At 40.8% G+C, this 16,061-nt stretch overlaps 1 protein-coding gene across 2 annotated transcripts; it reads right to left on the bottom strand.

Annotated features, from left to right (window-relative positions):
• Positions 1-2,007: 2,007 nt before the first annotated feature.
• Positions 2,008-15,497, bottom strand: tmcc1b (transmembrane and coiled-coil domain family 1b). 2 transcript variants are annotated; one of them, XM_053316642.1, is made up of 8 exons: positions 15,448-15,497; positions 10,753-10,929; positions 9,084-9,127; positions 7,555-8,333; positions 5,472-5,891; positions 3,654-4,138; positions 3,428-3,563; positions 2,008-3,346 (listed from the first exon to the last, which is right to left on the bottom strand). In XM_053316642.1, the coding sequence occupies exons 4-8, from the start codon at positions 8,155-8,157 to the stop codon at positions 3,032-3,034; spliced, it is 1,959 nt and encodes a 652-aa protein (XP_053172617.1). In that variant the 5' UTR covers positions 8,158-8,333; positions 9,084-9,127; positions 10,753-10,929; positions 15,448-15,497; the 3' UTR covers positions 2,008-3,031. The 2 variants fall into 2 exon arrangements, with proteins under 2 accessions (XP_053172617.1, XP_053172618.1); XM_053316643.1 differs by lacking the exons at positions 9,084-9,127; positions 10,753-10,929; positions 15,448-15,497 and having other exon boundaries at positions 7,555-8,665.
• Positions 15,498-16,061: the final 564 nt, after the last annotated feature.

Below are 16,061 nucleotides of genomic sequence, written 5' to 3'. Positions count from 1 at the left end.
AGGTTTTACCACGTTGTTCTATACTTTATTATTATGAGCATCACCTCCATTTAACCATGTCAATTTAGAGGAAGAGAGACAACTTGAAAATAAATACAACTGTCTGCATTGCCAGAAGAAGTAAGAAATACGTTTTTTCTTGCAGTTTGAGTGAACTGACCTCTATAATGAGATACTTACCTTGCTATGAAAGTTAGTTGTCCGTGATTCCCAGGTTACTGGTTGCTAGGCGTCCACCATGGCGACAGATGTACATTTCTCTTTGGTTTGAGCTAATATTTTTGACTTGACGTTACCTTCAATAAAATCCCCTTCAATGGTTTCACTCTTTAACTAATCATACCAGGGTTTTATTTTTTTTAAAGGCTCAATATTCAGCTTTATACGTAATTTGCTAGCTAAACTATTTCAGAAACAGAAAACTATCAGTTTGCTAAAGCTAACGACCCACCGGTAAAAGGTTCTGATGTTGCTTAGCAACGGCGAAACGTTTAATAAGAGGGTTAACGCTTCATTCCCTAACCATGTGAGACAATTACAAATATTTTTTTCTGACATAACTAACGTTTAAGGAGATATGAGATCGATGCCTGCCATTCAGAATTTAATAAATTCATGTCAAATGTAGTCTATGGTTAACTAGAAATACCGCCTCGCGATTATATACACCCACCAACCAGTCAAGTTAGTTACACCCATGTATGTCCAGACCGATAATATCTGCAGTGAAGACTTTGAAGGAATTTAATACAAACGTGGCGTGGTGGATGGTTCACACACATCTTCAACCCGGCAGCACAGGTGTGCACAATCACCACAGTTTCAAGGTGTCCGGGTTATGGCCAGAAAGGTGTTTTTGCATTATGTTATATCACAGTGAAGTTGACCTTTGACATTTTGGATAGAAAATGTCATCACTTCATCGTTTTACCCTCTATCCTATAATTAGCATGTTCATTTTTGAGTAAGGAATGTGTTTTGCGACCACCAAATTCCTCAGTTCAAGTGGATGTTTGTGCCACATGTAACCCCTCTGAGTGTTTCTGGTATATTGCCTTCACAAGAATGGGACAGACGGACAACCCAAAAACACGGACACAGCTTTTGCCGGTGTGGAGGCATAGTAAAATCTGCACACAGAATGTCACTACAGAGGGAGAAAGCTAGATGTAGTCAGGCTGAACCAGGTTCGCTTACTGAAGAAAGCAGGGCCAAGCCAAAGTTTTGAAGAGAAACTGGAACAACTTCAACTTTTAAGGTGAAGAAGGAATCTTTACAGTAAAAGCAGACAGGTGATTTTAATTATTGTACCCAATTAGATCTCTTCAGGCACAATAATTTAGTTAGAATAGCATAAATTACACTTTGGTACACTGAATCTGTGTTACAGTAGATTAGAAAATTGCATTATCATAATGTAGTGCAAAATTTGTTTTCATGCTTTGGTTGTTTTGAACACTGCACTACATTAACAGATGACATGCTGGCAGATGTTGATGGGGTTTTTATTTTGGGACGAACAGCAGATGGGACAGTCTCCAATCTGGGCATTAATGGTGGGTGAAACTGACCCGTCTTTGTGACTAGGCATTTGCTGTTTGAGGTGAGGTTAATCTGGTTTGCAGAATTGTGTACAGAATTATTTTCTAACAGAAATTTAAACCACTAATTTGTTACCCACAATACACAAGACTGGTGAAATGGTTGCATCAAAAACTACTGTCGTCAAGTCAGTGGACTCTGCCTTCATTTTGATTCATTAGAGGATGTTTTTGGTACTGTGATTTATCTGGGTTTGCTGGTAGTCAAAGTTTTTTTTTTTTTTTTCCACATCAAAGAACCCTTTCCCCACTTTGTTTCATCACGGAGCCTCTGAAAACACTGGTGACATTTTACCATGCAGTTCTCTTTCTACTCAATTTCAACATACAATTTGTGACTTAATGACATTTGTGACAAATACAAGTTACACTTTCAATTTCACCTTTTAAAACAGCAAATTTATTTGTCTTTAAAAAATAAAAAAAAACAACTAAAAAGTATTACTATTTCATTGTCACTGATAGAACAGTACGGAAGCACTGAGTCTTTGAGCACTTTAACCGCTCTTCAAGTATGTTAATTCAGTTCACAGATTATTCTTCTGCAGTGAAGAATCCACTAGGATAGTAGGATCCAGTTGGCCAAGAGGGCAGGGTCACAGCTCCAAACAAAAGGTTCTTGATATTAATATCATGGTTGTGGCAGAACCAGTGTTATTGACTTCACACATCCAAAGGAAACAAGTCAAGAACCCACCGCTATTTGATCCAGTGACAAGTCTGATTCCACAGCAATGTAGCTGATGTGCAAGCACCCCATTCTTCAGAGATCAGTGAGCAGGAAGAGGAAGAATTGATCACACAAGCTTAAAGCTGAGAGGAGCAGGTAAAGGGGAAAGAAATACTGTAGCAGACTGATAAAAGCCAGAGAAAGAACTTAGAAAAACAAAGATCAGAATGTGGAAAACTGAATCAACAGATAACTGTCAGCTCATTACAATTAAGAAATAAAAAGCCATCATTTAGCTGTATTAAAAATAGAAGTGACTTCAAAACAATACCACTTTAATCAGCTCAAAAGTAATAAAACTCTGAATTCTTCAGTGGAGAAACAATGTTAAGTTTTCCACATGTAAACAAATTCACTCAGAAGAGAGAAATCAAGTGTGCAGTTCTCTCAGCGCCTCCTTCAACTATACCCCCATTCACCCTTAGTGTGTGCATGTGCCACAATTGCACCAATGATAGCAAGTCAATACCAGACATCCCACCTTTATTCTCCATGTTATTCTTTTCAAAACACACTCCAGAAAGGGATGAGGTGACAAACCTCTGATGCAATCCCCCCGAGTGTTTTGAAAAGCTGCCTAACAGGAAGAAAAGGTAGGATTATTGAGATTCAACTCCCTGTATGGGTCAATGTCTTCAGCTTACACATCAGCCCCAAACCCTCTGCTCCTTCATCATTTAAATAAGCCTCTCCAAGCCGGTCATCTGGGGTGCAGGAGAAAGCGATGCAGATACTCTGAAACAGCATCCCAGTGCCTCCAGAGGAAGGCGAGGAGGATTACTAGGAGTAGCGTAGAAAATGTGCGGCTGCGTGTTTTCATCAAGGGGACGACACAGTTAGCCACTGTGGACACAAACACCAAAAGGACCGCCATGACAGCTAGCAGCACATTGATAAGTTTTCCAAGAAGTGTCCGCGCTGTGGCATTCTCCAAACCTTCGAGCTGCACCACCTGCTGCTGCTGCTGCTGCAGCTCCATCTTGGAGATACGTGTCTGGCATGCCTCCAGCGCCTCCTGCAGGTCAGAGTGAAAACTGTCAGTGAAATGGCTCTGATAAAAAAGCAGAAACATTGTGGAAATTCTGGTGAAGCTTACTTGAATATCCCTCGCTCTTTCATAAGACTGATAAGCAATCTTCTCCTCCATGCTGGCTAGTTCCTGTTTCAAGTTCAGAATTTCATTCTGGTGCAGCTCCGTCAAGTCATTCAGTTGTTCTTCTAAACGTTCACACCTGCAAATAGTGACAAAAGTACATCACAAACCGAGCATTTTCTGTCTATCATGCAGACCTTCTGTACTACACTGTAAAGACCTACGCTACCTGTATCGTTCCTCTTGTAGGGCCTCAATGATCATTGTATAGTCCCGCTGATAATGGGTTTTCAAGTTTTCAAATGACTCCTCAAGTCGACCTTGGTTATCCCGCAGTTCTTGTATCTCATGGAGTATAGCATCAAAGCCTGAGGCCTGGACATTATCAAGGGTATTGCCCCTAGAGCTAGGGGGACCTCCAGGGGCTCCAGTGGTGCTGTTGGCTCCTGCAGAGCCAGACGTAGCACTAGAACAGTCATCATCACTGCCAAACTTTGGGCTGGACTGCAACTGTCCTGTCCCAAGGGTCCTCGTTCCCCCAGGGCCAACGCCTTCATCTCCCTGGGTTTCATCCAGAGAGTCTTTCAGGGCTGCAATGTTATCAGCGCTGCCAAACTTGTTACGGATGAGGGAAGCTATTTCTCTCGGCTTGGACACCACAGCTCCAGCTGCAGAATGAGTAGCTTGAGAGAAGCTGGAAAGGCCACCTGTCACCTGTAATGACAATACAGCCTGTGTCAAGTTGCTATGCGACATCTGGTTTCATCACAATAAATAGGTGCACAATAGAGGTTTTCTCTGTAGGCAGAAATGTCTAGTATAGTGTGTGTGTGTGTGTGTGTGTGTGTGTGTGTGTGTGTGTGTGTTTTCTCTCAATATGAAGGTTTGAAAATGAAAAGCACAGAATGGACACACTGCATTGTAAAATAAAATGCTGTCACTACCAAAAGGATAAACAACTAAAACTATTGTTGGAAGCTATTTGTTTGTGTTGTTATTTGAACACTCAATAAAATATGATGTTGTGTATTACGCTGTACTAAAGGTTCATGATGTATGCCTGGGACATGGAAAACTCATTTTTAATGAGCTCTACCTCTGTAAGCTTTTACCAAAACACCAGTGTGACCATTGTGCTGCCAATAACATTTAGCACTACTAACCTACAACTATTATGTCTATGGCTTTAAGCATGCCCACCACAAAGCCAAGCACAGATGCTAAATAAAAAAATATAAACAACATTTCAAAAGATTAGTGTCACTTCACTTAATTATTAAATAAAAATAAATATCCAATCACCTGGAAGTTCTGTACGGCCATACTTGACTTCTGCTGCCTCCACTGTACAGTGGTGGAAACACAGTAAAACCAGACTTTTGTCACCATAGCAGAGATGAGAAACTTTTCCTCCAGAATCAATGTTATCCAAAAATCACAGAAAAGTCTGTCTCATTTATGGAATGTTTTGAGCAGCATTATCCAATAATTATTATTAATTTCCATTGTATAAGTGACAGAAGTGAACATCTAATATAAATAAAATAAAATAATTTGCACAACTACATACCACTGGGAGAAAGTGGGAAAAAACATTTTGTTCAGTCTTGGTGAACTGACCCTTTGACTGGAACAACTGAGGAACTAATTCAGACTTCTGCTTTTAGGTTAGACAGCCACCTCTGATATAATACTGCTATAAACTCATAGCAGACATTTTGACTCTGCTCCAATTACATGAGACAGCAAACCATGCCAGTGAGTCAGCACACACCTTACTGGCAAACCTAAATGAAATGCAGCTATTAACATGTTTTAACAGCTGTGTTTGGCAAGTCAAATGTTTTTCATGAGATTGGTCTATTAACTTCTAAGTTGTCCATTTATCAGTCTACTAATGTAGATGACCTAGTTTAAACATATTTGTTTAAAGAGATATAAAACATGTAATCTTTTGTCAATAAAATGACATAAATCATTTTAAATAATTCATAAAAGGAGCATTTTGGCAACAAAAGAACACGTAAATCACTAGTGAAGCACACACCTTGGCTCCAACGTCTTTCAGCCCCTGGTGCATGTCTCGGAAAACATCTTTGGGCTGGCGAGGGATGCCATTGTGCTCCACCTCACGGAGCTTCCGGTGGTAGTGCTCCAGCTTTCTCTGCAGTTGCTGGATAGTCTGAGCGGACTTTTGGTTTTTCTTCTCAAACACTTGTTTGATGCGTGTACTCTGCTGTTTGTCTGCATTATTAGCCAGTTTCAGGTATTCGGCTACATTGTCATCACGTGCAGTTTGTTCAATTTTTATTTGTTCTGTGAGCTTGAGGATCTTCTGTTGTAGTTGAGCAATGGCCTGCTTAGTTCGCTGGGGGTCTGGGGTACTGTCGACTACATCATATCCATCTGCACTGTAGGAAACGGCATTGGGTGACACTGCAGGTCCTGATCCATCATAACGATCCAGCTGTTGAAAGAAGTCAATAGAAGTCAACTTTAAAACGTGAGAGAAATACCGGTTTAGACGCACTGTCACATATTTTTCAGTTATACACTCACTGGATGAAGTAAAAGTGATATTACATCTGTACATACCAAACAGGTTCTTGGATAATGTATTGTTTAATCTTTATTTGTTTAAAAGGGACAAGTGTTTTATGGACAATATTCTTCACTGACCAAAGGATGTACATCCCGGTATCTGCTTCTGAGGAGTCATAAATGGACATCAGCTGAGCATTGTTGATTATAAATAACAGGTCATAAAAGGTTTTCTAAGAGGAACTGGAACAGGAAGCAGCAATGTTCACATTTTATATGCGACTGTTGATAAACTTCATTTCAGCCTACACTGAATTGCAAGAGCATTCAAGACAGGTTGAAGGCTGGAATTTTGACTTTCAGGGAGTCTTTCTCCATTATGTTCACGTTGTGTTTTGGAGCTTTGATCATGTCAACATCATAAGACTATACGGTACCAGTCAAAAATCTGGACACTCTTTTTCATTCAAGAGAATGAGAAGGTGTATCCAAACTTTGGACTGGTATTGTAAATAACATAAAAACAACAGGAAACATAATACTGTAACTGCCCTTTAACAAAGCCCAAGAGTCTCTATCATTTTAGTGATCTCTGATGACAAAGGCATGTAAGCCCTTCCCTATTTTACAATTTCATTGGTAATAACACTGAAGATGTTATTTTCAGATCATCATGAACAATCAGTAAGAAAAAACAACAAAGTCATCCTACAAGTTTCAATTTATTTAGCCCTGCAAGTCTTCTGACATTAAGTACACTCAGAGACAGCAAAAGCTAAATTTAGAAAGGCTTAAAGGCACATAGTGACCAACCACTCAAAGGCAAATCTCTGACCTTGCGCAGCTGACAGCTCTTCTACCCTTCTACCCGTTCATCCACATAAACCATTAACAGCCTTTTATCACAATAGCTCTGTTCAGTTAGTTTTGACATTCTTGCACAGATATTACAGCATGAGTCCGTTTTATCTTTTGTTTTTACGGCTAAAAAGCTGCGGGGATGCTGACAAACACAAAGCATTTGTTTCCTCATGAGTGCATGCTGTCTGTTTACTACAGTTTGAATCTGAATGTTGCCCTAAAGCATACCTTCTAAGAATGCCGGATTAGAGAGTTTCAGAAATTCATTTCAGAAGAAGCATAAATCATACTCTTTAAGAACAACATTAAAGCTCCAGAAAACATGGTTTCAAATCTCAAATATTTAGCTTGTTCATTACTAATTATGCAACAACCATAGTTGAGAAAATAGAGCATATCCATAATTGTTATTTATAGAGACTCTAAAACTCATCCTGGCTGTGTGGGTGTAGTGTGATCAGATTTGACTGACAGTGTAAGAAAACATCCTCACAACTATAATGACATATTGATTAAAATTCTGATTGGTGCACAAAAATAAGTCACATCAGCTTTTTCCAAGCCCCGCTTCAACTCAGTGGACAAAATGAGGGAAAAACTCAAATACAAAAGTCTGTCATGTCAAATAACTGAAACTGTAGAAACTTTGGCAGAACTTGTCTTCATGGAAGACCTTGTTGCTCACAGAACAAAGCTCACTGCGTGAAAGACCACCTAATTGGACTTACCCTGTCAGGCTCCTCAGTGGAGTGGTAACCAGAGGTTAGGAGCATGTCCGCCAGAGCAGGGCTGGTTGGTGTGTCTGTGGTTGAGGAGGAGCGCGGGCGTCCAGCCTGCAGCAGGGCCTCATGGGTGCTGCGCCGGTGGATCTGGGGGCTACCTTTCTGGGGAGGATCCCCAGCTACCCCCGCCTTGCTGCGGCGGCTCTGCAGGCTGGTGCCTCGCTTCATCATCGGTGGAGCACCTCGGATCTGCTGCAAAACGCGGCTCAGAGCTGCGGGAGGGGCGGAAGCAGCAGGGTTGTCAGAATCCAAAGAGAGAGCCGAGGAGGCAGGAGCGTCCCCTACTTCTGACCCTACATCTGTGGGTTCGGAGGGAGGGGCGCCTGTGCAGGACAAGGCGGAGTCATGTGGGGAAACGGAGGAGCGTCGGCGCTGTGGCTGGAAGAACTGCTTTAGGCCATGGCCTAACGCTCCCATGTTCTCCAGGGCATTATGTGTGATTTTGGACAAGCCGTGCTCTGACTCCGATGCCCTCCTGCCAACCTCCGTCTCCGCTCGGCCTCCTGTGTCCGGCTCCTCTGGACTCTGCTCACTACTACCCTGATCCATCAGAGACCTCCAGTTTCACAGTGAGGTTCTACTTGGGGGTGCAGGGGACTAGCTACGCCCCTTCAACACCCCCCCCTCTGAGAGGCTGGTTGAAAGCCAGGAAGCAGAGGGGATGGCGCTCAGTTGGGCCTTTTGAGTGGACATGCATCTGTGGCTTTGCTCAATGTCATGCTTATCTACCACAAAAGGAAAATAAAATGAATTATGACATGCAGCAGCGAGTAATGAACAAAATAAGCAGCAGCAGAATATAAAACAGAAAGCAAACTAAACTGGGTTGACACAGACATGACCACATTTTTGCTGTTCAATATAACTTCTTTTTAATTTTGTCCAATCAACTTTTTGCAAACAATCCATCACTGAGGAAAGTTTGATATTTTCATGTGGCATGTCTTACAGCGCCAAACCACCAATACAAAAAAAAAAACAGTCTACAAAGTAAATAAGGATTTGAGAACAGTTTCTGAAATGCTCCAAGATTCATTTAGAGTTCATGTTACTGGTTGGTTCCGTATTGACATTTTTCATTGTATATTTCTGAGCCTTCAAGCCCAGTTGTATAAAACCCCTCATTATTGTTGACATTTCAGAAAGTATTCATTATGGAAATTTATAAATAAACACAATTGAGAGTGCTTGTATGATACTAACAAAGAGACTACAGAGTGTGAAAAAAATGTAAATGAAATTCTAAATGGACAAGTGATAGATATATTCTTAACCTATTGAGGGTTCAGTGATCCCTGGTGGTCTCCTCTTTGCATCTCATTTTATAACAAGGCTAAATCCTGTAATGTAAAGGTTCATACCAAGTCCCTGGTTCTCAGAGGACAGCATACATTCAAGCCTTCTGGTGTATCAAAATGTCACAAGACAGCAATAAAGAAAGTATGAGAGGTGAGAGAGTGTGACAGAGCGCTTACCATCAGCCCCGCCTCTCCTCTTCTGACTCACAACTCAGGGCTGGCTACATGAAGCAGAAATACAGAAAAATATCAAATTAGAACATGTTTTGTCCTGTAAGGAGAACTTAAGCAATCTGGGTATTTGAGGTTTTAAAAAAAGGCGCACACAGTCAGAAGAGTCAAATAATTCAACCCAGTGGTAAATGGTAATGTATGGATGACCATTACAAACATGCTGATAATAAGAAACTGTCGAAAGAGCTTATTTGGCATCAGCTCTAGACTCAATGTTGGAGTGATAACGCTCAGAAACAGAACGTGACATGAACGCTCTAAGGAGCTGTCACTGCGCAAAACCTATACAGACTTTTTCAGTACATCATCAAGTGTACACTTGCTGGTTTTCACAAAGGCTAAAGTAGCCTACTATAGATTTCTCAATAGCACATTTCTGTTGTTGAGCAACCAGACAGGGTGTTGTTTCCTAAGCACTCAAGAAAGTATCCAAAGCCTACAAGTGATGGGTCTGACTCTATACTAAAATGACTCCATGAGTCAGCAAAGCTACAAAGTATCACTTAACACGCCAGCAGCACAATCGAGCACCAACAGCACTATGAAATGCTCCATTAGTGATACACACTGACTCATTATGTGCTGGTCCTGCTGTTAGAGCTGCAGTGTTGGATAAGAAAGCACTTTGTTAAAGGATGGGTGGCAGCGAATAATAGTTTGATAATAAAATAACAGTTCCACTACCAAGGTTTGCTGATTAGCATTCTTCAACAAAAAGACCATTCAAATTTTAAGTTGTTGAATGTTCACTCGCTCATTTCACTCAGTACTCAAAAACATTAATTATTTGCATGAAACATTGTTCGCCCTGCAATAATAATAATAATAATAATAATAATAATAATAATAAAATACTGAACACTGTCTACCGGTAACTCTAAACTGGATTCTCTCAAAAATAAATTCATATTTTTTGGGACCTTACAACAAACCACGATGACGTCTCTGTAGACTTGAAACATAACACAATTACATAAACAACTAAAAACTAAGATCCACCTACAGAGGTCTCTGATCTTTAATGTCAAACAGCAGCTATTTGACTCTAAATCCTGACCACTGAATCACGGTTCATAAACAGAGTCAGAGCCACAGTGCATTAAGCATTGAACACTGTAAATGTTAGACTAGACGTGGAGCTATATCTTCCATCAGCAGTGAAAATACAAAGGCGTCCGACTCCTCCAGGCTCAGATCTAAGTGTTCTCTCTGAAGTGGGTCAAACAACGTTTGCTGTCACTCTCTGAACAAGCAGCGCATCGAGGTCACTCAGACATCTACAGAGTGCACGTCTAGAAGCATTTAAGCTTTTACTTGTGTTGAGGAAATGGGTCCAATTTCAATCTGGAGGCAATTTGTATTCTTGTGTTACTGCTACGTCACAGACCTACAAACACTGTTACAGTTTGCCATCTTCTCATATCGGCTACAATTATTTACTAAAAACTGGGGTGAATAGGTTTTCTTGCAGCAGGGAACATTTTATTGCATAAATAAATATACAGGTGAAAATGAGTTTAATCTGTTAAAATCATATACTAACCGTATTATAAATCATGAGGATATGTTATATTTAGCTTAGAGCGACACTCAAATCAGCAGATAAACGTACCTTCAGATGTGGTCATCAGCAAATGATGTGTGGGTCCGTTAACATAGAAAAAGGAATAATAGTCCAAGTGAATTTCCTGCAACACTTCCTCTCGTTAATTCTTCCAAAAGGAAGTCTGGTGGGATAGCTGTTAAACTTTAGTCAGCTGTTTCCGTGGACATTTAGAAAAATCACGTGCTGCAGAGAAAAAGAGAAAAAACTGAAATTAGAAACTGTTTGTTACAAAGGGACGCTGCCATTTTGAAACTCTCAATCACACAGACGTCTTTCTTAGAAATGTTGGCGCTTTTATGATAGTTTTCATACACGTAAGTTAAAGTGGTGCCACATGAACACAAGTCAACTGTAGCCAAATGTTAAAAAGGTGTACTACGCAGGATTTTCCTAAAAACAAAACACACAACACTGTATAGACTCATAAAAAGGACTCCCTCTTTATCATCACTTATGACCCACTATAAGTGGTGTATTTATCTACAGAGACTACATCCTCTGACTTTATTTTCCTATTATTTTGCTGTTTTTGGGACATTTCTGGGCATCAATCTTTGGGCAGCGGGTGTGAAGTCCCCCACATCCAGTAACAGCACACAGGGTCACACACACAGAGAGGCCACAGCGGACAGGATGAAACTCTGCAGTCACACAAAATCCGGCAAATCAGTGCCTTCCTGCAGGGTTGTTTGTCTTTATTTGTGCTTTAGATTGAAACCACTGTGAAATAATCAGAAAATTACCATTTATTTATCCGGTTCACAGCTTTGTTGTCACCAGCGCTGCTTTTGCTCTCTTCATTCATTAGCTCGTTTGACCACCAGCTTGCTCTCTCGCTCTCTGTCTAATCCAGGGAGGACGGGCCAACTTTGAATGCTGTGTGTTTACAAACACCAACAGACAAATCCTTAGTAGTGTACCTTTAAGGTCCCCTGTGGAGTTTAACTACTAGTGGCAATGTTTTGATAAGGACATGTACTGTTTCAGCCTCTCCAGGAACTGCATCTCCTGTCCCAACATTTCAAAAGTGCTCGCAGCTCTATCCAGCCCTGCAGTCCCGAACCTCTACGGAGCTTTTTAGACCCTTTTTGCTGATTGTTTTGAATGTACAACCCAACATTTCAGATTTTACTGTAATGCAGCATTTAAAACCAGGAAAAGACAACTCTGATGGTATATCGCATTATTACAATATCCAAAATCTAAGACGATATCTAATCTCATATCACAATATTGATATCATTTTAATATATTGCCCAGCCCTAGCATGCAGGTTAACAGTTAAAACTCCTCAGGGCACCTTGAATGTCAGATAAGTTACAAGACACATACTCTCTGAAACCGGAGTCCAGTCTTGTCAAAAAGAGTTTACATAAAGCTTGTACAAGTCAGTGGCTTTAAAACTTAAAGATACCGTCCAGACATGTTTTAAAATACTCTGAATAATAATGTGTCTGATAGCCACAAAAGTGCAATTACCTAGTTACAAATTCTTAAAATTACATCTCCTGCTTCTCCCTCACTAAACAAAAATCCACAATCTATGAATATGTAATTATTATTCATTTAAAAAGGTTTGACTGTTGGATACAAGATGTCTCCTACTTCACTGTAAGGACAATTTCTGTTCACTGGAGGCTTCAAGTTTTCACAGCACACTTGTGTAAGTTAAATATTAGACCATGATCAGCTTTCAAAATAAATTATGCTGCTAGGGTACATTTCTTTAACTTTGATTTTCAATGAGCACTTTCCACTTTCAGCAGATGAATGTGAAAACAGCCTTTAACCTCTGCACATGCATCATTCTGCACAGTGAAGCTCAAACATTCAATTGAAGGAACAAGAAGAAATCACTTTTTCCCCCCTTAAGACTTTAAATAGGAACACGTGTTTCAAATTTGTACAGCACAGGCCTCTGAGGCCTTTCAGCTTAATTACTTGCATTATGTTAATTATTAGCTGAATAGTCCCTTAGGGAACATCTGCAGGGCATGAGCCGTTAGTCTGCTTTCTAAGAGAGACGCAGTTAAGCTAAAATCAATCAACGTGACATTTAAACGACGGATGTCTACATATGAACAACGCCCTCCGTGTAAGCACCGACACAGACAGCCATACGTGCACTGGGATGATCTCATCGCCACCACTTGAGTTACTGCACCTAATGTACCCATGAAGGCTCCTGTCTGTTCTTGTGCAAAACTTTCATTACAACACACCGACGTTAGAGAGCTCTCCACCCTAAACCCAGCCGACTACATTAGTAAACAGTAAGTTACAGGTGCACTGAGTGTCATTAGCGTTAATTGTAGTGGCGGTTACACTAAACTAAAAGGCGTGTCACTGCAGTAAATATTATTTAATACACAAATAAATGGATGAGCACGGTTGCTTAGTACCGTTGCTAAGTTACTGCACATAGCCTGAGCCCAACGGGTTTTACGTTAGCAGGAGTTAAGAAGAGGATGAAATTAGCAGCTCGCTAGCTAACGAGCGTAGGCCTGACCTTTACAAACACTCCACTTCGAGCTCTATTTCCTGAAAACGTCAATGTAGTTTATAGTTTTATTCCAGGGTGTCGCTAACCGTGGTGGAAGATGCACTCTTAATGCATCCTTGCGTCCCGTTTTGATGGCTTGTCTGCTCCTCCACCAGCAGCTAGCAGTCAAAGCTATCGTGGTGCACCAGAGGCTGTTCATTTTACTTTACGGTGCACACCGGTGCTGCTGTGCGGGGCGAGTTTATAAGTGGTATTAGTGTAGACATATTAGGGTCATTCTCTATATGTTGTATTCATTCCAGCTCCCCTAAACCCAGACTCAAACTGTTAAGTGTGCCGAGTTGGTAACAAACGGTTTACTACAACGCACAATTCATTTATTTTACAATAAACACTGACGCCTGTGTGTTCAGGGTTTAATACGCATCATGGCAGACAAAAGTGTGTGTGGTACCCTTGAAAATAAAAGGTTAAGAGTCTATTCTCAAATTATGGGCCCTGTGGCTTTCAAAGGGCTACAACCATTTAACAATTGTTGTCTGGCCAGTTTATATTGTTTTAAATATCTTTAGTTGTGTGAATGATTAACCAATCTGGCCTCCAGTGCAGTACTAAATGTCAGACCATATTTTGAAAATAAGTTATGGAACAAGGGGAAACAATAATCAGTGCTACAGCTGCTAATAAACAGACTCAGCTCTTGAGCTTTTAACTAGAAATGCACTGATCTGACTTTAAAGTGCCAATACTGATACCTGGGCTTTGGGTATCAGCCTATACCGAGTATTGATCCGATACCAGTGTTTAATTAATAAACTGTATGCCTCACTGTGTGCAAGAGACTGGGATTGAGACAACATCAGGCTTGACTTAAACGTTGCTTTCCTAGTTGTGTACAACAAATACATACATTTACTGAATGATGGTATCCAATACCAAACTGACTCATTGTCACTGATACCCAATCCAGCTATTTGAGTCAGCATTGGACCGATATCCCGTATCAGTATTGGTGTCGGTGCATCTCTGTTTTTAACATCCAAGCTCACTGGCCAAACCAAACATTACTGATCAGATGCTGGCCTGTAATGTGACACACGAGGGACAAATACTTGAGTATAATCCAGTAGATTACTGTGAAATTATTTTTTGTATGAGTCTCCTCTCCACCTGTTTTAACACATTCAAAATACTGGATATGAAATACTTGATAAGAGGCATGAGGGTGATGTTTCAGGACATAGTTGTTGTCATATTAACACATAAGCTAGCCATTATGTACTTTAATGAATGTTCTATTACAGTTAAATGTTACATGTTTAGCCATCAACCTCACAGGCAAATTATTTTCCCTCAATCTCTCTTAACGTACTTGCATCTTCAATCGAGTAATAAAGTACCATGGGTCTCATTACTGATATCTACATATTGTGTCATCTATTTTTGTCATGACCAACTTCAATTAAAAAAAAAAAATAGTCGACTCCATTCAACTCCATCGTTTTCCAGAGAGGCAGCAGTATATTACAGCACCCATCATAAAACGGTCCTCAGGTGTAAAAAGCTCCAACACACCAGGTGAAGTCGGAGTGGAGGTATTGGGTGACCATCTGTCACATCCTCCCACCAGGCTCTCTTTAATCACACCTATGAGTCTTGATTAAAATGTGGCGTATTAGTTCCCACGGTGTAAGTTTGCATCAGCCAAGAGAGTCCTCTCTTTATGGTAATAACAGCCAGCGCTTAATTGGGGACAAAGTCAAAGCTGTTCAGCTCAACGTAACGTCAAGTGGTGCGATTCATTTTGCATTTCCTGGCCTGACCGCTGTGGAGAATATAATTGAATCAGGCCTGGGTGTTGCCTCCAAAGTTAAACCTTGTCTTATTGTGCCTATACGAAATGAACAATGATTCAATTTTCCTATTAACTTAGCTGTAAATAAACTTAACATCGCCCATCCAAACTATCCTGTGTAGTAAATCAGGCGCTTACTTTACTCGCCGCCCAGCCTGTCAGTTAGCAGGCTGGCTAGGCTAGCTTCAGGCAAACAGGGCACGTCGCCGAGTGGCAGCGGCGACAGCACACACACCGTTAATCAACCCCAACCCGCTGTGCAGGCTCGGATAACACAACATGGAAACACATTTCATTCACAGAGTAGCTCACAAAATGTGTGTTTTTGCTCGCTTGAACTTACATGGGCGCTGAGAGGATTGTGTTGATGACCGTTCATTTCTCCCGATGGTGGAACACTCCCACGGTGACGTCAATAGCGTGCCGACGTCAGAACAGCTGAGCAGCAGAGCGATAAGCATCCCAGTGAGGCAGGCAGGTGAACCAGGCACAGCTTCATGGCAAGGTTATGCATTTAGGACTGCAGTTTTAGACTCAAAGTGACTGTGGCGACTATCGAGAAGGCTGGGGTCATGTCCTTAGGTTTTTTTTTTTCTCTCGGCAAATTCTTGGTTTGTATCGAAGCCCATTTCCGCCAATGTGATTAAAAAAAAAAAAAAAAAAAAATCCTGTAATGAGAAACTTGCTCAAAATAATGAGCCCTCCCTCCCTCTTTCTCCATAGCTTTGAAGAAGTTAGTTTATTGTTTGTTTCTGGGTATTCAAGACCAGAGCTTGAAATGAATTTCAGGCATACAGCAGTTTTCCACCTGGACAACTTTTCCAGGCACTTCTTACTTTAATCCCTGAACTGTACAATAATGATACATTTAATTTGTTCCACACGTTTTCATAGTTAAACCCTCCTGAACAGAGGTTTTAAGGCTCTTTTCCAAAACCCACCATGTCCTCAGGTCCC

This window comes from Scomber japonicus, chromosome 3, assembly GCF_027409825.1.
Source record: "Scomber japonicus isolate fScoJap1 chromosome 3, fScoJap1.pri, whole genome shotgun sequence".
NCBI lineage: Eukaryota > Metazoa > Chordata > Actinopteri > Scombriformes > Scombridae > Scomber > Scomber japonicus.
This window is presented reverse-complemented; position numbering and strand designations above follow the sequence as displayed.

Coding starts and splice junctions, on each gene's coding strand:
- tmcc1b (XM_053316642.1), bottom strand. CDS start 8,157: ATGGATCAGGGTAGTAGTGAGCAGAGTCCAGAGGAGCCGGACACAGGA. Junction 4,139..5,471: donor TGAAAGACGTTGGAGCCAAG/GTGTGTGCTTCA, acceptor TTGTCATTACAG/GTGACAGGTGGCCTTTCCAG. Junction 3,564..3,653: donor CTACAAGAGGAACGATACAG/GTAGCGTAGGTC, acceptor CACTATTTGCAG/GTGTGAACGTTTAGAAGAAC.